Below are 22,889 nucleotides of genomic sequence, written 5' to 3'. Positions count from 1 at the left end.
TCAGCTCCTGGTCTTGTTTTTGCTGACTGTATAGAGCTTCTCCATCTTTGGCTGCAAAGAATATAATCAATCTGATTTCGGTGTTGACCATCTGGTGATGTCCATGTGTAGAGTCTTCTCTTGTGTTGTTGGAAGAGGGTGTTAAGAACTCATCAAATCCCCCCATTTCACTCATTAACTTGGGGACAGAAACAGGGGAGGTGGCAGAGGGAATTACAGGTCTCTGCTCTCCCCTCTAGCATCTTCCTGAGAAGGTGAATGACCTGGAGTACCTTCCTGTAAATCCTTTCCCTCCACCGTGGAGTCAGGGGCTCTGAGTGCCACAATACCTCTAGAACCTGTAAACCTTCCAACAATCCCTCCATCCCCACAGTGACAAGGTGAAAGAGAAAGCCTTACTCTAGCACCATTTCTGCTAACACTGAGTTTACCATAGGAGAAGCAAGCCCTAGAGAAAATCACCTGCAGATTTAAGGGATTTTCTCCTCTCACACGGGCTTCCCAGGTGGTGCTAGTTGTAAAGAACTGGCTTGCTAATGCAGAAGACGTAAGAGATGAGGGTTCGATCCCTGGGTTGGGCAGATCCCCTGGAGGAGGGCATGGCAACCCACTCCAGTATTCTTGCCTGGAGAATCCCATGAACAGAGGAGCCTAGTGGGCTACAGTTCACGGGGTCACAAAGAGTCGGACACGACTGAGCAACTTAGCATGTATGCACGCAGTGCTCTAACACGGAGATAAGACATGTCCCTTTTCTTCTTGGTTGTCTCCCCCCAACACACACACACAAAATGATTTCATGTCATCACATACCTCAAAGACATTGAGAGAAGACATTTAAGTTACATAGGTGGTTTCAACATACCATGCGTCAAAACTAGCCCAGAACAATCACAGCCTGTCCTGTTTCCCCCAAATATCCTGGCTCTGCAACTTACAGGCTACATAAACTTGGACAAAGAACTCAATTTCTCCCAGTACCCTCTTCTGTCAAATGAGTATAATAATAGAATCCATCAGATTGATTGCTGTAACGCTTAAATAAATTAATGTATGTAGAAAGCTAACAACCCTTGTGGCTCAAAGTAAAAGCTATATAATCATGAGCTGTTATTTTGACATTAACTCTCTGTCTGTTTTGGAAGGCTTGGGTCCAATCCAACCTGGAAGGCAAGAGAAGACCCCCTAAGGTGTCTTTTTGTCTGTGGTTTATGACAAAAGAAAGATGATGTCTTTCTAAAAAAACTAGGCAGGGGGAACAGGTGTATCAGTTACTCTACAGTGCAGGATTGCCCCTGGTAGCAGTTCCATTTTTCAAAGTATTCTGACATTCTCAGTTGAAGAAGAAAGTCAAAGGCACCTTCCAGATATTGCAGGAAACAAGTAGGAGTTAATATAAAAGGATGGTCACTCTTGGGAAATCAAACATTTCTGCTCTGATAAATAAGTCCCTTTTCTTTCCCCCTTAAGTACTGAGTTCAAAATGGTAAAAGACACCAGTGATCTAAGGGCCATATTTGTTAACTTTGTATAAAAAAGAAAAAACAAAAAAAGCATTAAAAACAAAGTTCTACCAGGTTTTAAAAAATAATTTGGTCAAACTGTAAGCCAGTTTAAAATGACTACAAACTGTAGATTAAACCAGTTTTGATTTTTTAAAAACTCTCACTGTGTGCTGTTCTGACTGTACTTCTGACAATCCACCTACCATAAAATCCCAAATTAATCTTCTGCAGCATGGCTCTGATCATGCTACTTCCCTGCTCATAAAACATTCCATGACTCCCTAGCGCCAAGTAAATTAAATTCAAATTCCTCTCACTGACTCTCCTGACCCTACACAGTCTGGTTCTCTCTGACTCTCCAGTTTTATGAAATGGGGTCACAGATGTGCTCTAACCACAGCTCAGAGGTGTAGCCTTCTTTATTTTTTCTGTGACAAATCAAATCCTCCTCACAAATTCCCACCCCAAGTCTTGCTGTGTTTCTCGGTCTCTTCTGATTTAAAGACTTTTTCTCAAAGAACCTAGTCTCTTTTGGGGAATGCCCGTGGCTTGGCTGGCTGTGCTGGCCGGGGAGAGGTAGAGTGGGGTGGGTTTGTGTCTTGATGGGGAGATGCTTTGGATCTACAACCTCCCCCCCTCCCCTCCCCATCCCACCTCTCCTCTGGTCTTCATCTGTCTCAGTCACAGCCTGGGATCCTCTGAGCCATGACAAATCCTATCTGGGGGCATCAGGCTGCTGTCCACAGAGGTCAGTACTTCGTTACTAGCTACAAAGTTCCCCTGCCCTGCAACTTCTTGATTGGAACCCCAGCCCTCTCTGCATTTCCATGTCCACACTCCTGCCGCCAAACCTCGGGCTTATGCATCTATCCACTACCTTCCACCATTGACGCTGTGATGCAGCTTCCGTGTTGGAGGTAGCTCAGGGCAGAATGCACTTCCCTGCTCTCTCTGAATTTAGATGAGGTCATGCATCCTTCTTTAGCTAATGAAATACGAGTACAAGTGACTCGTGTGACGTTAAGAGCCAGCACACAATTCACCATATCGTGTCCCTTTTCCATAGTGATTATGGCAAGCACTTTGGATCCCTGGGTGACCATGACAAGCAGGTCAGATGAAAGAGTAAAGGAGAAGTACACTTCTGCTGTGTTGAAATTCGGGGATTGTTTTTATGACCACAAAACCTGGCCTATCCTGACTAAAACTAGGTCCCCGCTCTGACACTTCTCAAACTAGCTCTCTTTCAACCATCGTGACCAGAAATCTTTGCACAGAGCAGAACTCTTAGACTCATTTCTGACCCTCTCTTGGCTCTTACACCCGGTCCTTTGCCATTTTACTTTCATGGTCTGTCTTTATTTCCCCATTGTCTTCGCCCTAGGATGGGAATGCAGCATTTCTTGTGGTTGGGAAGATTTTAACAGACTCCCTTGAACTTCATTAATCCTATGCTTCTCTGCCAGAGTTACCTTCCTAAAGAACAATAAAAGGATCACATCACCACCTCACACAACCCCTTAATTTCTTACCAGATCAAGAAATCCTTCCCCTGGGAATCAAGGCTCACCAATTTACATTCTTTTCTCATGCTGCTCTGCTCAGCATGGAAGTTTTCTTCGTTTCTGCCTATCATTCAAAGTCCATTTCAAATGCCACTTTCTTTTTTTGGGGGAGAAGGGCAGCCAGAAAATTATTTACTAAACGACTTACTAAAGAGCAAAAAAAAAAAAAAAAAAAAAACCCAGAAAAGATTGGAGCATTTTCCCATGTATCAAATAACCTAGAAAACTTCACAGCTTAACCTGCAAAGGCAAATTTTCCAAGGAGCTTTTTATGATCTCACTAACGACATGCAATCGCTCCCTTCTTTTAGACATAACACTTTGTTTAACTGAACTGAATGAAAATAGTGCTCTTTTCTCTCCTTAATCATACTTTGTGTGTGTGTGTGTGTGTGTGATAAAGTTTTATTAAAATATAAAAGAGATAGAGAAAGCTTCTGACATAGACATCAGAAGGGGGTAGAAAGAGTACCCGCTTGCTAGTGTTAGCAATGGAGTTATATACTCTTCAGTGAATCAAAAGAATGTCTGGAGGTTGTAAAGATCTCACCAGACCTACGCCCATAATTTACATTTCTTAATCATACTTTTAACATGCAGGTAAGCAATGTATAGGATTCACTTTAAATATGAAATACAAGTGTGCTTTCTTTTTAAGTTTACACTCTTATAACATCACTATAATCCCCTGCTTAAGGAAATGCTCTCTTGCAGTAGAAAGCTCATCCGCCAAATCACTATTTCCCCTTTTGGCATTTGAATGTCCTAATCCTAAACAACAAAGCTGAAACTTAATGACATAGCTAAAAATCGCAGAGTTAACACAGACCTGAAGTAAGTCATCTTGAGCAACCAGAGCAAAATGAATAGAAATCAGGGGGTGGAAAATGAACTTCACTTCCAACAGAACTTAATGCCTCTGTGTATTACAAGAATGGGTCTACGGGACATCAAAAAGCATATTAAAAGCAATCTCCTTTACATAGTACATCCACATCCCAAGCCTTTCACCTTTAATGAGAGCCTGAAACTCTCTGTGCTTCACAGTTCCTCTCTGAAGATCGATCTTTAAGGTCATGAGGAGTACAAAGAGGAACTTGTGGTTCTCGTACAAGCCTCTGACAGAATATGTAAAAACTTCGTAGGTCAGATATTCAATAATATTTGTAATTCTCTTTTGAGGCAGCGGAGACTTCTCAGACCTGCAATATGTTTTAAAAATCCAAGAAGTAAAAATCTATTTCTAAGAGAGTAGGAATACACACAGAATTTGTTGGGGGGGAGGTAGTTAGGTAGTGAGGCCCCACCTGGCCATGGACTGGTCAAATAATTTCAAGAACTGGGCCAGCGAGGTCTGGTACATGATGTTGACCATGCTCATCTCCGTGATGAGGAAGTAGAGGATGCTGCCGCGGGTGGCCGCGGGCCGGAACTCCTCCTGGGCAGTGTTAATCTTGACCTCCGTTTCTGCAGCTACGTGTAGTTTTTCACTGACTTCAGCGGCTGTCAGCTTGGTGGTGCGGAGGACACCAATGAGAGATTCATCGTCTACCAAGGAACCTGAAAACCAAAGAGGAAAGCTGGGGAACGCGAGATGGGAAATTCACAAAGAGAGATGCATCACTTCTCTAATCATCCCGTTAGTTTTCAACTTGACTTCTTCAAAGCCCACAGGGTGGAAAGGTGAATCTTGAGACATGGAAAGGCTTCTAGTCCAGCTATCTATCTGAGGCTTCAATTCGTTCTAACATTCCAGCCTGAAAATGTGCAAAAGGCAGTTCTCAAGATAGCCCACATGTCTGTTCCTCAAATGTTTAAAGAAAACTCATGTCTCCCACCAGTCCCAGCGGTTTCAGCTGTTCTTTATGTGACGGTGCTGTTGCCTCTTTTATCATCTTGCTGGGTGCCCTCATGGCATCGTGGGCTTTTCCGTCCCATTTGTCTCACAGCACAGGCTGACCCAAACATTACCCACTAGCTTGCAGGTGAGCTGTACACTTTCTACTCCTGCTTTTGTCCAACAGTCCTTGACATTGAGGACTCTGATCCTCCTACGTTTCTAGTAAGTTAGGGGACAGTGGAAGTGTCTGACCAGGAAGAAAAATGCTGATTTTTCAGCATTTAGTTTTCAGTTTTACCCTTCTGAATAGACCTAAACATGTCTATGACAATAAACTCAGTTTTAAGGCACAGAAAGATGCTCTGGATGTGCTGAGATGACAGTCAGGATATCTTCAGAGTGCGAAGCTCTGGCCCACCTGGGAGCAGGTGGATGCTACTGGAAGGTGCTGAGAGGCTCTCATGGGCATGTTAGGTCTGCAAGAGAAGTCCAAATTGTGACTAATCTCACAGGAAAGAGGTCTTGATCCAGTACACTCTTGGCTGGATCGGGGGAGGAACCCTCAAGTCAGTCCTTGGTAATATTTACAGTGCCCAGAGGTATCCGTTCAAATGGCTGGGAGAAGTCACAGACCAAGAGACAGGCATCTTCATCGGCACAAGCAGTGCAATTAAGGCAAATAAAGACCTTTGCCATGAAGCCACCTTAACGTGCTAGAGGCTGTTGTGAGAGTAACACTTAATGTGCTTCTGGGAGGTTATCCAAGAGTTCAGGCGCTTCTGGAAAGCGTTCATTTGCTGTTGTTCAGTCACTAAGTCTCATCTGACTGTGACTCCATGAAGTGCAGCACACAGGGCTTCCCTGTCCTTCACTATCTCCCAGAGTTTGCTCAAACTAACGTCCACTGAGTTGAAGTATTTATTATTAGTTCGCTCATGAACGATAGAATTTAGGTTGCTGTATTTTGCCTATTACAGAACAGTATATCCCCAAATCAGGGGTTGGAATGATGACCTGACTGCCCAGAGGTGAACCTACCCCAACTGCTAAGTGGGAGGTCCAGTCAAGTCAAGAGTGACTGAGCCCTGGCTGCTCAGGTCTCTCTGACAAGATTACATACATCAAAACCCGTTGTGGTAACAGCTATTCAACACCAAATGAAAGAACTGATCGAAAAACACACAAAAAAAGATTGAGCGCATTAGTTTCCTTCAGGCAAGCAAATTAGCCTATTATGAGTTACCTAGCTGTATTGGGAGCCCTTGTTTTTCTCAGGAGAAAGCAATTATATCAAGAAAACTGTGTTATTATCAAATGCTCAGATGCCGGTTGCTAATTTAAACATCAGATTCCCTGCAGTCTCTGTAATATCTAGATGGAAATTGCCTTGCTTGTTTTTGCATTGATAACTGAACTGTTTCCTGACATCTATAATCATGAGGGCATTGAAAAGAGGGCACAAGAAATCTATCCACAATCCATTATGTGATTATTTCTTAATAACACAATACCTTTTGTAGCACTTAATTTGTAGAGGAGGTTATCTTCAAGTTCTTTCATCTTCCGCTTATTAAAAGTCACATCCTCCAAAAGTTTAACCCTCTCAGACTCTAACTCCTGTTATTAAAAAAACAAAACAAAACAAAAAATATCATCAGAAGTGTAATTATCAGTTATTATGGCAAATCCAACTTACTAGTGTTTATTACGGAGAAGACAATGGCACCCCACTCCAGTACTCTTGCCTGGAGAATCCCATGGATGGAGGAGCCTGGTGGGCTGCAGTCCATGGGGTCGCTAGAGTCGGACACGAGCCAGGCAAGAACACTGGAGTGGGCTGCCATTTCCTTCTCCAATGCATGAAAGTGAAAAGTGAAAGTGAAGTCGCTCAGTCGTGTCCGACTCTTAGCGACCCCATGGACTGCAGCCCACCAGGCTCCTCCGTCCATGGGATTCTCCAGGCAAGAGTACTGGAGTGGGGTGCCATTGCCTTCTCCGTCAAATGACACTATCGTTAGTCAAATCTGTATTTTGGTTTCTCTTAACCATTAAAAAAAACTATGCCCACTAGCATTAAGTTTCCATAGCACGTACACTGGCATGCATGGGATAACTCTGCTAAAATAATTCTTCCCAGGCTTTTTCCACCTCTACATTTATTTAAATCAGAGTGTCCCGTTCTCTTGGCCCTGTTCCCACATACCGCCCTCAGTGAGAAATACTAACTTTATTTGCAGTCAGAAAGGGCAGAAACAAAGAGGCATTAAAACCAAGAAACGAATAGATACTCAAGTGATCGGAGCTTCTGAATTGGGACCTGACTACAGGAACACCAGGTACTTGACCTGACATAGTCAGTTGCCAATATACATCCACTTTCCATTGTTTTGCATCCCTTCTATCAGAATGGCTAAATTAGATGTTTGGAGGGTATATTTTTTTCCTACATAAGTGATGCATTCTTAAAAGTATACTTTGAAAAAATTTTTTCAAACTTTCAGAAAAGTTACAAGACTGGTACCATGAACCCTCATATACCCTTCACCTAGATTCATCAAACACCATTTTGCTTTACCATTATTTCTCCTCTGTGATAATTATTGCTGCCGAACTGTGTGCATGTGTCATCATCCTTTACCTTTAAAAACTGAAACATATCTCCTGGGAAACAGGACACTCTCTTATACAGCCACAGTGCAATTTTCAAATTCAGAAAATGTAACATGACTGTAATACTCATGCTAAATATAGAGTAAATTAAATTGTCTCAAAAGCAGTCTTCACAGCATTCTTTTTTGATCTTACATGGAATCACAGTATACTTAGAACTGCATTTAAAATGTGTTTTTAAACTACTTATTTGAGAAAGTTTCTCAAAAAACTTCCAGAAATTCTTCCTAAATCAATTTATCAATGAAAACCCACAGCATGGCAGTCATCTGTACATCTACTATGGCTGGCATCACAACCAGATTCTGAGCATCTAGAGGGCAGGAACGTGTCCCCCTAAATTCATTTTTTTTAAAAGATGGATTTGTTTATTTTTGGTTGCCCTGGGTTTTTGTTGCTGTGCGTGGGCTTTCTCTAGTTGTGGAAAGCAGGGGCTGCTCTTTGTTGCGGGTACGGGTTTCTCATTCCAGCAGCTTCTCTTGTAGAGCATGGGCTCTAGGACACGCAGGCTTCAGTTGCTCCAGAGTGCTGGCTCAGTAGTTGCGGTGCACGGGCTTTTGTGGTACATGGGCTTAGTCGTCACTTGGCATGTGGGAATCTTCCCAGATCAGTGATCAAACCCACGCCCTCTGCACTGGCAGGTGGATTCTTAACCACCAGACCACAAGGGATACTCCCTCCTACCCATTCATTTTTTAAAATGCAGCGAAGAGTCAGACACGACTAAGCAACTGAGCACAGTTGCTAGCAGAGACAGGCCTAATGCCCTTGTCCCCTAACTCCAATGCTAGTGTATACTGCCATTGTATTAGTGGTTTGGGAGTATTTGATGGGTTAGTGATAAGATCATGGCTGTACTTGCGGTGAAGTGAAGTGTTAGTCACTCAGCTGTGTCTGACTTTGTGACCCCATGGACTGTAGCCCACCAGGCTCCTCACCCATGGGATTTTTTAGGCAAGAATACTAGAGTGGGTTGCCATTCCCTTCTCCCGGGGATCTTGCCAACCCAGGGATCAAACCCAGGTCTCCGGTATTGCAGGCAGATTCTTTATCATCTGAGCCACAAGGGAAGCCCAAGGGGAATAATTAATGAATTGCCTGCATTAAAACAGTCACCCCCTGGGTGGCAGTATAGGCATGTGTGGACAAGATGAAATCCTGTTAGCCTCCTTTTCAGTGTGATATGGAAAAAGAAGCATTGTGGCACAGTGGGCACCTGTGAGTTTTACAGCATGACCTGTACAGCTTATCTACGAGGTTTGGCAGGGTGGAAAGTCCATGGACTCTTATGGTTAAGACCTTATTCTCCCTGGTCTCCATTTGTTCATCTGTAAAAACGGGGTATAAGAGCAAGATTGTTAGGAAGGTTAAACATCATGTCATGAGAGTTCATAGATGAGTCTTGTAACTTTTGTGAAAGTTTGAAAAAAATTTTCAAAGTATAATTTTAAGAATGCATTGTTTATGTAGGAAAAAAAATACACCCTCCAAACATCGCAGACTAAGTGTTTTTCCCAGCAAGGTTGGTATGAATACCTTAGCACCTCTCTTGAAGAGGAAGCTAAGGCCCGGAGGAGTGGGTTTAGGGTGCTCTGGGGATGAGGAGTGTACCCTAGACAGCGGTATGGCCTCCTTAAGAAGTTAGTGAAGCTTTCATTGGGGATCTGAACCAATGAGGCAACATCAAAACAGATCAGCAGCACCAGGTAGACCAAGAAGGAAGGACTGATTTTCAATAGTTGATACCATGCGGCCTTAAGAGGTGACAGAGGCAGTGAACTGAGGGGCCTATGCTCTCTGCCAGAGTCTAGAAGTGAGAGACTTCCCTTTCTGGATTGCATAAGCCCTGGGCCGTTTTTTTGGAAACTAAGATCACACAGCTAATGAGAGGGGAAGCTGAGACTGGGCCCCTTTCACCCCACTACACTGGCTGTCTTTCAAGGGCTTGCCCCAAGTCAGCCATTTCTTATTAACCAGATGGGATTTTACTTCTCATTTTACTGAGCCCTCTATTTTTTTGGTGTCAGTATCTTTCCCTTTTTGAATCTTTCCTTTGTATCTGTTGCCATCTATTCATGTCTCTTCTTTTCCTCCTTTCTTCTGCCAATCTTTTTCTCACCCTCCCATTACTATTTCTAACCTGGCCTTCTCCTTGAACCCTTAATACTATAATTAGTTGTGCTATATGCTATGTGCTAAGTCGCTTTCAGTCGTGTCCAACTCTTTGCAACCCCATGGACCGTAGCCCACCAGGCTCCTGTGTCCATGGGATTCTCCAGACAAGAATACTGGAGTGGGTTGCCATTTCTCCCGGGGATCTTATGTCTCCTGCATTGACAGGCAGGTTCTTTAGCGCTAGCACCACCTGCTGCTGCTGCTGCTAAGTCGCTTCAGTTGTGTCCAACTCTGTGTGACCCCATAGATGGCAGCCCACCAGGCTCCCCCATCCCTGGGATTCTCTAGGCAAGAACACTGCAGTGGGTTGCCATTTCCTTCTCCTAGAAAGCCCTTAAAATTAGTTATATTTAAGCAAATATAAACTTTCTCAGATTTTATGAAAATAGATTTTATACAATAAAAATATATAAAATTATATTTTATATATAACATTTAATGTTTTCTGAGCTTTATCTTAAAACTTAGCTTATCAGGCCCTTAAAATTTTCCAGCTTTACGTTGTTCTTTGTTTTATCAGAACTCTCAATTATACTTAATTTCTCTGCTTCAGTATAAGTTTTATTTAACTAAAATGAAAGTAAGGCTCCCTACATCATTAGGTTATTAGAGTGTGATAGTATCAATTATAGCCAAGTATATCAATTACTATTGCAGTGTAGTAGCTAGGAGTCGGACACGACTGAGCGACTTCACTTTCACTTTTCACTTTCATGCATCGGAGAAAGAAATGGCAACCCACTCCAGTGTTCTTGCCTGGAGAATCCCAGGGATGGGGAAGCCTGGTGGGCTGCCGTCTATGGGGTCACATAGAGTCGGACATGACTGAAGCGACTTAGCAGCAGCAGCAGTTAAAACTACTACTAATACTCATCCAGAGCAATTTCTTTTTCTTCAGGATCATCATTTCATTGAATTTTTCAGGTGAAACTCAAGATTACTCATCTATAGGGCTGTAGATACGAAAGTCAATATACCCAAAGCCTTAAAGTCAGAAGTAGAGAGTGGCATGTGTGTGCACATGTGTTTTCAGGGATCAGAAAAGAGATTAGTTGCACGATTTCTCAACAGGACCTGAGAAACAAATATTTATGCTAACAAAGGTAAATATGATTTGCTTCATTTTTTCCTTTCCATACATTCAACAATTTCCTAATACATTAAAACATTATTATAATTTATTATAAGCAGAAGTTCTTTACCTTGAGAAATCATTACCTGTTTCTCTGTTAGAATTACCCTCCTTAGTAACTGGTTCTCAAGCCCTTTCATGGTAACAGTAAAATCAATGACTGACGTTTTAGCATTGATCTCAGGGGTAAAGGCAGGATTTGGTAACTTTGTCGTAATATAAAGTTTAAATGTATCCATGACATCACATTCCTTATCGCCGACTTTCACCTACATCAATTCAAATATTAAATTACACACAGCTTAAAGGGCAGACAAGGAATTTGGGTTCAGTTTAGGAGAGAATTTACCAAAGGTCAATGCAGTGAAACTTGAATGAATTACAAAAACCAGTTGTAAAATTTTAATCACTGAACTTATATGATAGATCATATTCTTTTAGAATAATTTAAACTTGTGGTTTAAATTCTTTCTCTGCCTGAAGATGATTTTAGCCATGACGCCAAGAAAATTAAACAAAAAATTTATCCAAAACAAATGTGAACAAAGCAGTGGTCCCCAACCCTTTTTGGTACCAGGGGCTGGTTTCATGGAGGACAATTTCTCCATGTCCTGGGTGGGTGGAGGGGGGTGGTTTCAGAATGATTGGAGCACACTACATTCATTATGCACTTTATTTATTTATTATCACATTGGCTCCACCTCAGATCATCAAGCATTAGATCCCAGAGGTTGGGGGCTCCTGGAATAAAGGAAAACTCGGACATGTCTAAGATTTGACTGCTTTTCTTCACCTGAGGAAATTTCCTACTACAGAAATTTGTTGTGTTTATAAGAAGTGCTATTTCTTTTTGCATTTCGTAGTCATCTGAAGCACATTTGACAAGAGAAAGGGTTAATGAAACTTTCAGAGGAAAAAAACGCCAACGTTTTTCCTCAGATAACACTTAGCTTAAACATAACAATTTTCAGTGTATCAAAAACAACTGGGTTTGCTAACTAAAACTCAGGTGGAAATTCTAAAATTTTAAATGATTTAAATTTTTAATTAATATTAATCTTGCATGTGAGTGAAAACCACATCACTAAGGCACTAATTCTCAGGCATCATGGCCTTCACATTGCAGGTAAGAATCTGGGTCTTTTAAAAGCCCTTTCAGGAATGGATGTACTAAAACCTCCTTTGGCATATTAAATATGGCATTTGAAGGAATTCACATTATGAAGAACATTCCTCTAAATAAATCTATATTTAATGAGAAAATTGGCATTCTTATTCACTGATATTCATGAAATTAAGTTATTCAGAGCAAAAAATTCTCGATCAGAAATGCTGTCATTCAGTAAAACCAAAGAAAACTAAAAGTAAAGAATGAAACCAATTAAAAAAGAAACACTTGTATTGAAAACAATTCATGTTATCACCAATCATCAGAAACCATATTCTACTGCTTCCAGCAAAGTTCATGAGTTTTAATTGAAAGTTAATAGAGAAATAAAATCAATGTGCCTATACTTTACTAAAAATGCCATTTTATTCAGTGAGGAAACACAGGTTTTACTGTATAGAAGTATACATGGTTTGGAAACCACCTTTCTCAGAGCTGCTAAAATATACATATTTTGTGTGTAACAATAATATATCATTATCACCAGATGCCTTTCCTTCAGATCTTGTTTAGTTTCAGGTAAATGGCTATTGTTAGCAAGATACTGTTCTCGCCCCTGTGTGTGTGTGTGTGTATATATATATATATATTTTTTTTTTTTTTTTTTTTTAAGGAAACACTGAATATGAGTTTGGAAATAATTCTTTCAGCACGTCAAATGCTACCACCTGAAGAAAACTGTCTTCGCTGCTGTGCTCCAAAAGATAAGTAGATGTCACCATTGCTCTTTTCTTTTTTCAAAGCTCACCTTGAAAGTGGTGCCTGACTTGATGAAATTCTTTTCTAATACATTATCCAGGGCTGGATCCAGCTCTTCACGGATGTCCTCAATAAGAAGGGGTCGGCCCAAGGAAAGACTGTCCTCCAGGTGTGTGCGGAAATATTTATGGTTCAAAGAGGTTACCTAAAAATAAAAGAGTTCATTGCTGCAGAAATGTTACAAAGAATGTGCCTGTTTCTGAGCGGAAACCAGAGATATTTGGGCAAAGGACTAAGAATTCTAAGGACTGTACAGGAAGCTTTAATTATAAATATAAAAATAACAAACAAAACATAATTTTCAAAACTTGGAGGGTCACGACTCTGTGGAAGCCCTGGGTGTGTAATGAGGGTCTCTCCGATTGAAAGAGAAACAAAGGTCATTCCTTAGTTGGAAGTCAGAGCTCTGCTCTGGCAGGTGGAAGAGAGGTAATCAAGGATTAACCCTTTAAACTTACATAGCTACAATCATTCAAAGAAAGCAAACTAACTTGCATTTTTATGATACTCACTTTATCTTCTCAGGACACCTATGAGATGAATAAGTGATTTTTTAAAAAGCATAGGGATGTCAGAAATGACATACTGAATCAACCTAAGGTTCATCCGGGAATTCTGTCTCTAACAGTGACATAACATAAGAATATGGTACTTTGCATAAAATCAACCTAACAGACTATACATTTTTAAAATATTCTTACATTAAAAAAAAATTAGGATTCTGAATGTCTGGTGGGGTTCTCCATTTTTAGATCAATGTTTGTTATTAGTTAAAACACCCCAACTGGGCTAGTTGATCTTTGCATTAGCCAACTGACTTGGAACTCTTTACTTCTCCAGTGATCTCTCCCTCTGCCTAAGTGTGAGGATTCCCATAGGTTCAGTCCTCAACTCTCCACCTTCTTATCCTCTATTCTCTGAATTCAACTATTGCCTTTATGCTACTGTGAGTGCTGATCTTAAGATACAAGAGAGGACTTCCCTGGTGGTCCAGTGGTTAAGACACTGGGCTTCCACAGGGGCACGGATTCTATCCAAGGACTAAGAACTAAGAATTTAGAAAGACAATAATGACAACCCTATATGCAAGACAGCAAAAGAGACACAGATGTAAAGAACAGACTTTTGGACTACGCGGGAGAAGACAAGGGTGGGACGATATGAAAGACTAGCATTGAAACATGTATATTACCTTATGTAAAATATATGAAGTGCAGGTTCAGTGCATGAAGCAGGGCGTCAGAGCTGTGCTCTGGAACAACTCAGATGGATGGGGTGGGGAGGGAGGTGGGAGGGGGGGTTCAGGATGGTGGGACACATGTACACCTGTGGCTGACTCATGTCGATGTATGGCAAAAACCGCCACAATATTGTAAAGTAATTAGCTTCCGATTAAAATAAAATTAAAGATCCCTCATGCCACAAGCAGCCAAATAAACAGAAGAAAAAATTAAAAAGGAAGATCCACCGAGATATCAGGTGATTAAGAGGGTGAAATTTAAAAATATTGTCTTTCACTTGCAATGAAGAAAGGCGTGGAATAAAAAATAAGTCTATCTTTGTCCTGTTTTGATTAAAACAGAAATAACTAAGAACAGAAAATCTTGCACACGATGGAACTTTCCCCCCTAGATGGACAGCTTTATTTATGTACATGATATGCTGTGCAAGACCTCACTATAAGTTGATAAGGTAAATGAATCCAAACAAAGAGCTTTAACTAGCGTATTTAAATAAGATGAAATAAGGTCCCAAGAAGACTGAATGTAATTGTCCTTCTCGATTCCCCAAGAAGCAAACTCTGTCTTTGTGATGTCTTTCCCAAGTGTGATGGTTAATTTTATGTGTCAACTTGATCGGGCTAATGAATGCCCAGGTAGCTGGCAAGCATTATTTCAAGGTGTGTTTGTGAGGTTGTTTCTGGAAGAGATTAGCGTTTGAGTCGACATTCTGAATAAAGACTATGGCCCTCGCCCATGTGGGTGGGCACTGTCCAATCCATTAAGGACCTGAACAGAACAGACAGCTGGAGGAAGTGCCGATTTGTTCTCTGCATAGGTTAGGACATCCATCTTCTCCTGCCCTTGGACATCAGCTCCTGACTCTGAGGACTTCAGACTGGACTGGGACTGACCCCACTGGCTCCCATGGTCCTCAGACCTTCAGGGTTTGGACTGGAACGACACCACCAGCTTTCCTGGGGCTCCAGCCTGTAGACAGCAGATCGGGGACTTCTCGGCCTCCATAATCCCATGAGCCACCCCTTCATAATAAATCTCTTTCTATGTATCTGTACCTGGATATCCTTTCAGTTCTGTTTCCCTGAAAAACCCTGACTAATATAGCAATTAAAGAAATAATTTTCAAATTGTTGATTTATTAAATTATCTTTTAACCACCTTTAATATTTTTGTAAACTTGAAGTAATATTTTGGAGTTATAGTTTCGGGTTGGATTCACTTGATTTTTCTCATGGAGGAATACTGTATGGCGGCCACATGAGAGCCTGTATCACCCGCACAGATACTCTGGAACTAGGTCTTCACTCAGTGAATTCTTCACAGGGGACTTAAGCAAATACATTCTTTATTCAGAAGTCAGAGCTCTAGGTGCTGGAAAGGCTTTGAAGATGACCTTGGCAAAGCTGCCAAGGTGGAATGCAGCCCTGGACATGCCCAATATATTTTGTTTTTCATTTATAAAATGTTTCATTTTTCATTTTGCCTTCCTTACCGAGCACAGAAGTGATGGTTTTGCTTCATTTTCTTTTCATTTATGTGTGTTTGTGCATATGCCTATCCACATATTCAGAAAAATACTATGCTGTCTGAGTAAAAAAGATGCAGTTCAATTTACGTACGTCCCAGCAGTTGATGGTTTTTAAAATAAGGAAGTATGTCTGATATATTTCTTTTACTTCCTCAGGAAGCTTCTTGGGATGAGGCTGTATCGGGAAGAACATGACTGAAGACTATCAATGAATTAAATGGAGAAATAAAGCCACAATCAGAAAAAATAAGACTAAGATGAGCAGGGAGATCAATAGCCAGGGGAGGCAAGAGGAGTGAGGAATGGAATAAGGAACAAGTTACAGCTGAGCTGGATCCAGGAGGCTGAGTTCAGGAGGAGGAAGACTGGTACATACCACTCATGCACTTCTGTGTATACAGCTCCTCAGAAGCTACTTTCCCATCAACCCCACTTTCCTTAACTCTTCCCCTCCACTTATACTCTCTGATCTTTGCGAGGATTTTCCTGAGTTTTCTAAGTCAACATAGATTGAAGTCTTAATTAGGTGGGAGAATCTTGGGGGGTGCTCCAGAGCAATAGGCAATGTCCCCGTGCCTGCAGTCTTGATCTCAGAAGGAAATCTTTCACTGTTTCACCACTAAATGTGGTGTTTCTTGTAGGCTTTTTGTAAATACTCTTTATCTGATTAAGGAAGGGCCCTCTTAATCTTGGGCTTCCCTGGGGCTCAGATGATAAAGAATCTGCCTGCAACGCAAGAGACCCAGGTTTGATCCCTGGGTTGGGACGATCCCCTGGAGAAGGGAATGGCTACCCACTCCAGTATTCTGGCCTGGAGAATTCCATGAACAGAGGAGCCTGGGGGGCTCCTGTCCATGGGGTCACAAAAAGTTGGAGACAACTGAGCCACTAACTCTTTCTCCTAATCTCAGTTTGCTGGAAGTTTTGATTTTACCAACTTACTTTTTCTGCATTTATCAAGATGACCACATGATTTTTTCTGGGTTGTTTTTTTTTTTTTTCCTGTAATGATTACACACTTTAATTCAATAAATGCTGAAAACATATAGATGGCATAAAACCATAAATCTAACAAGAAGTTTATGGAGTTGTTGCTGTTGTTCAGTTGCCCAGTCATATCCAACTCTCCGTGACCCCATGGACTGCAGCACGCCAGGCCTTCCTGGCCCTCACCATCTCTGGGAATTTGCCCAAGTTTATAGTATAGGTGAAAGTCATGTCCGACTCTTTGCAACCCCATGGACTGTAGTCCAGGGAGTTCTCCAGGTCAGAATACTGGAGGGGGTAGTTTTTCCCTTCTCCAGGGGATCTTCTCAACCCAGGGATCGAATCCAGGTCTTATGCATTGCAGGTGGATTTTTTACCAGCTGAGCCACCAGGGAAACCCCAAAATACTGGAGTGGGTAGCTTATCCCTTTCTCCAGAGGGTCTTTCCAATCCAGGAATCAAACTGGGGTCTCCTGCTTTGCAGGTGGATTCTTTAGTTGAGCTACCAGGGAAGCCCAGTAAAAAAAAATAAAAGTCAAAAAAAAAGAAAAAAGACAAATGTGCAAAGAACAGTAATTTAAGGCATACTTCTAGTCCACAGAAGAAATACAAGGTGTGTGAGGAATCAGGACAGGCTGTATGAAGCTGTGGATTCAGGCAAGTCTGGTGAAAGGTAGTTTTGGATGTGGACTCTAAATAATGCTCAAGACTTTCATCTTGGATATAAGTGGGCAATTGGGTGGAGGAAACATTCTGGTTAGTATAATAGACAGACTACAAGCAAAACTTTGGGTCCATAAGGCTTGGAACTCGGAACAATGTCGAGGAAACTGAATAATCCATATTGTAACACAGAATTGAAGTATCAATGTCACAGGATCCTCAGAGGAGCCAGGAATGTTGAAATCCTGCCCGTGTCTATGTCTGCCTTAAGATTAACACCTTGGTAGACTAACGGCAATGCTGAACTCCAGAGGGTGAGCAAGTACCTGAGTTAGGCTGGAGCAAGTGGCTTTCATCTGAGGAATCACAAGTCCTGTGCTTGCCATTTTCCTATAAGCACAATCTCAGGGCCCAGAATAAAAGCCTCATCCAACATGAGCAAAAGCAATACAGCCAGGGAAATGGACAGAGAGAAGGAAAGTGAGGTCAAGAGAGATCACAAAAGAGAGAAAATGACCAGGACCAGGACTTCCCTGGTGGTCCAGTGGCCAAGACTCCCCGCTCCCAAGGCAGGAGGCCTGGGCTCGATTCCTGTTCAGGGAACTAGATCTCACATGATACAACCAAGAGTTCATATACTGCAACTAAAAAGATCTCTTGTGCCACAACTAATACCCAGGGCAGTTAAATAAATAAATAAATATGTTTAAAAAGCAAATATCAGAGCCTTTGCCCCAAATCACTGTCAAACAACTCAAAGGCGTGAATTAGCAAAAACTATCATAGAGATGACAATTTAATGACAGATTCAACTGAAATTGTGGGAAAACGTCTTGATTTCTAGATTACTTTCCCACCCACCAAATGGTCCATACCTGCAAGTCGTTTTCTTTTTCCTTTGATTTAATCCACGTTTTGCCTTGAGTTTGTGGGTCTATGAGGAGTGGGTATCTGGTGGCCTTTGTCACAATGATGCCATTCTGAATTGAGAGGTCATCTCCTGGTAAGCCTTGCAGCCCCCACTCACCAATCTGCATAACAGGAAATGGATGTGGCCAGGCAAAGGAAGACGAAAAGGCTTTTGTTAGTAATTAATGCCACAAATAATTTAAAATTTAGACGTTTTTTTTTTTAGATTAGGACTATGCAACATTCTCGTAAAAAAACTCAAAGTTACAAATGTGAACCAAATAACACTAAGTTAAACAAATTTATCATCTAATAAATCCTTTCCCTAGTAGGAAACCCGAGACTGGGTGGGATCTAGATGGGCTGGAGTTAGCAGAGACAATGAATATTCTGAGAAGTCAGAGTAGGCAAGCCCTAAGGGTTCTGCCTCTGAAATTTCCCCTTCTTGCCCTCTCGTTCTGCTCACATGGGGGAAGGGGCACTGCACAGCTGGAGGCAGAGAAATTAGGGGACAAGAAATATCACATTGGCAGGAACTCATCAATGACAGTTTTCTAAATATTCCTTTCAAAATCAAGAAGGCGCTGTGCTCAGTCACTCCGTCATGTCCAACTCTTTGTGACCCCATGAACTGTAGCCTGCCAGGCTCCTCTGTCCATGGGATTTTCCATGCAAACATACTGGAGTTGGTTGCCACTTCCTACTCCAGGGGATATTCCTGACCCAGGGACAGGACCTGAAACTTCTGCATTGGCAGGTGGACTCTTGACCACTGTGCCACCTGGGAAGCCTGAGCCCACATGGTCAATGAAATCACCCAAGATGCAGAGAAGCCTCCACCTTCGTTCAATTATCTTAGCTCCTCTGAAGGCCATAATCAGTGTGTTTCCAATACATTATCTAGTACCTGTGGGGACCAGCTGAACACTGTTTGAATTGGAAAAGATAATTTTTTGACTTTTAAATAGAGATAACTTGAAATTAATAGCTTGGCTTCCCCTGGGAAATTGCAACTGGGGAACATATTTACAAATCAAAAATCAGCTCATGAATACAAATTGCCTGGAAAGCATTTAACACTGCAAGAGGTCTGTAAGATATACTGAAAATTAACAATGGCATCAAATTCCTACCAAGAAAGGTTAGTCTAGCAGTGCACGCTATCACTCAGCAATGCCAGAATGTGCTATTGTATTACACTGTTAGACATTATAAAAAGATGGTTAATAATCAAAAGAAAGTTAATAATACCAATACTTACAGCCTAGCTAATGCCTACATCTTCCTAGAATATTTGTAAGAGAATGAGATTCAATAAGAGTGGTGTAAATAATGGAAGGTTATATGAAGAGCTCAATATTAGCAAGTCTGTAGCTCAAAAATTATCTTTTCACTCAAAGCAGTGCAATTGAAGATGTGGGTTTGATACCTGGGTTGGAAAGATCCCCTGGAGACAGAAATGGCAACCCCCCTCCAGTATTCTTGCCTGGAGAATCCCATGGACAGAGGAAACTGATGGGCCACAGTCCATGGGGTCACAAAGAGTCGGACCTGACTGAGAGACCAATTTGAAAGCAAGATTTCTTAAAATGCAAAAGAACTTTTGTACCACAAAGAAAAAAAAATTTGTCATGCTTCAACATTTTGAAAATGATCTTTCCAATTAAATGCAAAAAGAATAAGTCAGGCATACCTTGATTTCTTGTGAATAAAATGAAATTCAATTAATGATATGAGGAAAGTAACACTTACTGTTGGAGGATCTACCAACATTGAAATAAGATTCAGGTTTTCAGTGAAAGGAATCTTCCGTGCTTTCAACTCTATCTCCCATTGCTCTTTCAGCAAATAGTTCCTAAATATCTGATTGAAAGGACCAAGGTAGGACAGGAATCCAGTGCACAGCAGAATATCCCCTACAAGCCTGTTAAGAAACAATAAAGTGAATCACCAACACGTTTTAAGCTCTCCCAGTAAGGAATCTGAACAGCCATCGGGCAGTTTCGTTATTAGGTGAAGTTCTTCTCTGCTCCCTGCTTAACACTTGGCAACAAGACATGGAGCGGGTAAAGGAGCCAGCCTAAAGGCTCCAAACGGGTAGGAGTGGCCGCATTTCGGATAAGTCCAGGAGCAAGAAAGAGGCTCCTTCCTGAAGCTTGACTTCCAGATGAGGAAGATGCAAGTCCTAGTCCTGTTCATATTCAGCCTTGATTAAACCACTACTTCTTTGTCATCCTCTTTCTTTTTCCTTTTGCCATTCTCCTACTCCCCTCTCATTCCCTCTCTTTCAGTTTTCAGAAGACACCAGCCCAAGATGCCCTTCCATTGAGAACAAATTGTCAGTCTACACTTTCAAAATCCTTGAGGTGAAAGCTGTAGAACTGGAACCAGTATCTAGATCGTTCTGGCAAATTCAGATGATATCAGAAGCACCCCCACACAAATAGTGAGTTAAAAAATGTTTCACCAAGTTTTCTTCTCTCCGTTTTAGAGTGTGGGACTCAAGCTCTAAGCACTGTCTTAGATGGTGGGATCCCGGCACGCGGACATGGAAACAGAGGAGAAAAGCACTTCAGGGAACCCGACTTTATCTCCCCATGTCACAAGAGGTGGCCTTTGGGCTGATGACTAAGGAGAGCAATTATAACAAAGACCAAAGTTGATACCTATTAATCTGAGCTCTGAACTCTTTGCTTTGCTGAGTCCATCGGACTTTTTCTCCACTCAGTCCATCAATGAGGGTGGAAGCTGCCTGCATCTTTTTCCGGCACATGTCGGCATCATTAAGCAAATCCTACATTCATAAAAGGAGACTGTCTCAGAGAACTTTTTAAACTGCTTGATCAAACATCCATTATATTGACATGTAAAAATACCTGGAGGAATTTCTCAATGTGCAAAATAAATATAATCTAAAAATACAGTCAGTAAAATTTTACATATTAAATTTTTATAATTCATTCATAATACAGTTATTTCACCTTACAAAATTTCAAAAGGAGCCATTTGGAAAGGGAGAATCCAAATTACATAGCTTAAATAGGATTTCTATTAAGTATTTTCAAAACAATAAATATACTTTTTAAAGTCCTGGATTTAATAATGACTCTGAGTTCTTTGCAGTTTATAAAGGATTTTTTCTTTTTCTACAGAAAAAAATCTACACAACAGTAGTATGCTGCAGCCAGCTTGTATCAGCTCAAAGGAGTCAACTGTTAACATTTTTCAGAAAATTTGTGAGCTGGCATTAAACACAGCCACTATGAAAAACTAAATTATATAAACTTACAATTAAGCCCATTATATTAAAGGTAATGAATCATCAAAATTCATCAACTCCTAATTGTCGACTATATATTTGTATTATCTATACTCCTGGGTGAAGTTCACCGCCTCTGCATGGTGGCAATAGGATATAATGCCACACTCATCTTCTCTCTCAACTGCCTCATAGATAGCTTAGAACCGACAGTGGAGGAGGTACCTAGACCACAGAAATAAGCAAACACTGCAAATCAAGGCTTTCTTCTCCCCTTGGCCCGCATCCCCACAAGCTGATCCTTTCCTGCAGGTGCTGTCGGAGAGGATGGGGTGACATCCTCAATCCGCCCACTTTTGATCCCTGAGTGGGTGAGGGCTCTAAGCACTGACTGGGCCCCTGGTCCAGGAGTCTTGGTCCTATTTCTTCCTGTGGCCCGGAGTTTGATGTGGAGGACAATGATGCCCAGCTCCTTGCATCTCTGGGCTACATCCTGGGCAGCCAACATGGCAGCTTATGGAGAGGACTCATCTCGGTCAGCCTTCACCTTCATCCCACCAATTACATGGCAGATGGTTTCCTTGCCAGAAAGATCAGTGTCATGGATAAAAGTGTTGTTGAGGGATGCAAAGATGTGGCACACACCAAATACGTTTTCTCCTTCAGCCACTTGCGGGCCAAAGCTGATGACCTGTTCTTCCTTCTTTTCTTTTCCTTTGCGAGGTGCCATTTCTGCTCCTCTTCTCCAGACTCCGCCACCAGAAAAAGAGCCAAGCTGATTGTTGCATGTTTACCAGATCACCACTGCTACAACCTATACCATGAGGTCATGTTAGGATCCCCATTTGACAGTAAAGTTAGTAAGTCACTCACTTTCACTGCACAATTCATAAGTGTCTGATATAGATCTCAAACCCAGTTTCCTGACTCCAAAGTCAGTACTCCTGTGTATCACATCACAGCAAACAGTTATTAAAAACAGAAAAAAGAATGTAGAGTGTTGAAGGTCCAAAAAAAGTAGACATGGCCAGTGAGAAAGGGCACTCAGGTCAGTATTTTTTCGTTGTAAACATATGCCTGATCCCTAAATACAACACATACTTGGGTAGCATTTCAGTGTGTCATATTAGTAATTTCTGTATATTTGATCTCACCATTTTTTCATTCATTGCTGCATCAAATTTGGCTTGCACTTTATCCAGCTCAGCTTGTTTCTCATCCAGCAGTGCCTGGGCCTTGCCCAGTTCAGCATTGGCAACTGCTAAGCGGCCCTCCTGCTTGGCCAGGTTAGCCTTAAAAGGAAGAAGAGGTGATCGGTGTAGAGGTGTATTAATGCTATGAAACTTGCATGCTTGTAATTGGTAAATAATAACACAAGTTATGACATCATTTTTGGCCTATTTGGAAGTTGTTTATTTCATTGTCTTCAGCTGGGGAAGCAGAGAAATGTCATTGAAGTTCCTTTTAATTATTAATGTTCAATATGGA

The 22,889-nt window shown here is 41.5% G+C and overlaps 1 protein-coding gene and 1 pseudogene across 1 annotated transcript in view; both read right to left on the bottom strand.

Moving 5' to 3' along the window:
- Window positions 1–22,889, bottom strand: part of DNAH8 (dynein axonemal heavy chain 8) — a 325,600-nt gene that overhangs the window by 100,181 nt on the left and 202,530 nt on the right. The window contains exons 70-78 of the mRNA XM_061398067.1: window positions 22,556–22,693; window positions 20,809–20,936; window positions 19,895–20,066; window positions 18,109–18,264; window positions 12,804–12,959; window positions 10,974–11,156; window positions 6,422–6,527; window positions 4,378–4,630; window positions 4,082–4,272 (exon numbers count right to left, since the gene is read on the bottom strand). Coding sequence (XP_061254051.1) covers window positions 4,082–4,272; window positions 4,378–4,630; window positions 6,422–6,527; window positions 10,974–11,156; window positions 12,804–12,959; window positions 18,109–18,264; window positions 19,895–20,066; window positions 20,809–20,936; window positions 22,556–22,693 — 1,483 coding nt within the window. The remainder of the gene's footprint in view (window positions 1–4,081; window positions 4,273–4,377; window positions 4,631–6,421; window positions 6,528–10,973; window positions 11,157–12,803; window positions 12,960–18,108; window positions 18,265–19,894; window positions 20,067–20,808; window positions 20,937–22,555; window positions 22,694–22,889) is intronic.
- On the bottom strand, window positions 21,643–22,146 carry LOC133235872 (small ribosomal subunit protein uS11-like; annotated as a pseudogene).

This window comes from Bos javanicus, chromosome 23 (assembly GCF_032452875.1).
Source record: "Bos javanicus breed banteng chromosome 23, ARS-OSU_banteng_1.0, whole genome shotgun sequence".
In the NCBI taxonomy this organism is placed as follows: Eukaryota; Metazoa; Chordata; class Mammalia; order Artiodactyla; family Bovidae; genus Bos; species Bos javanicus.
Note: the sequence above shows the minus strand (reverse complement) of the source record. Positions and strands in the feature narration are given on the sequence as shown.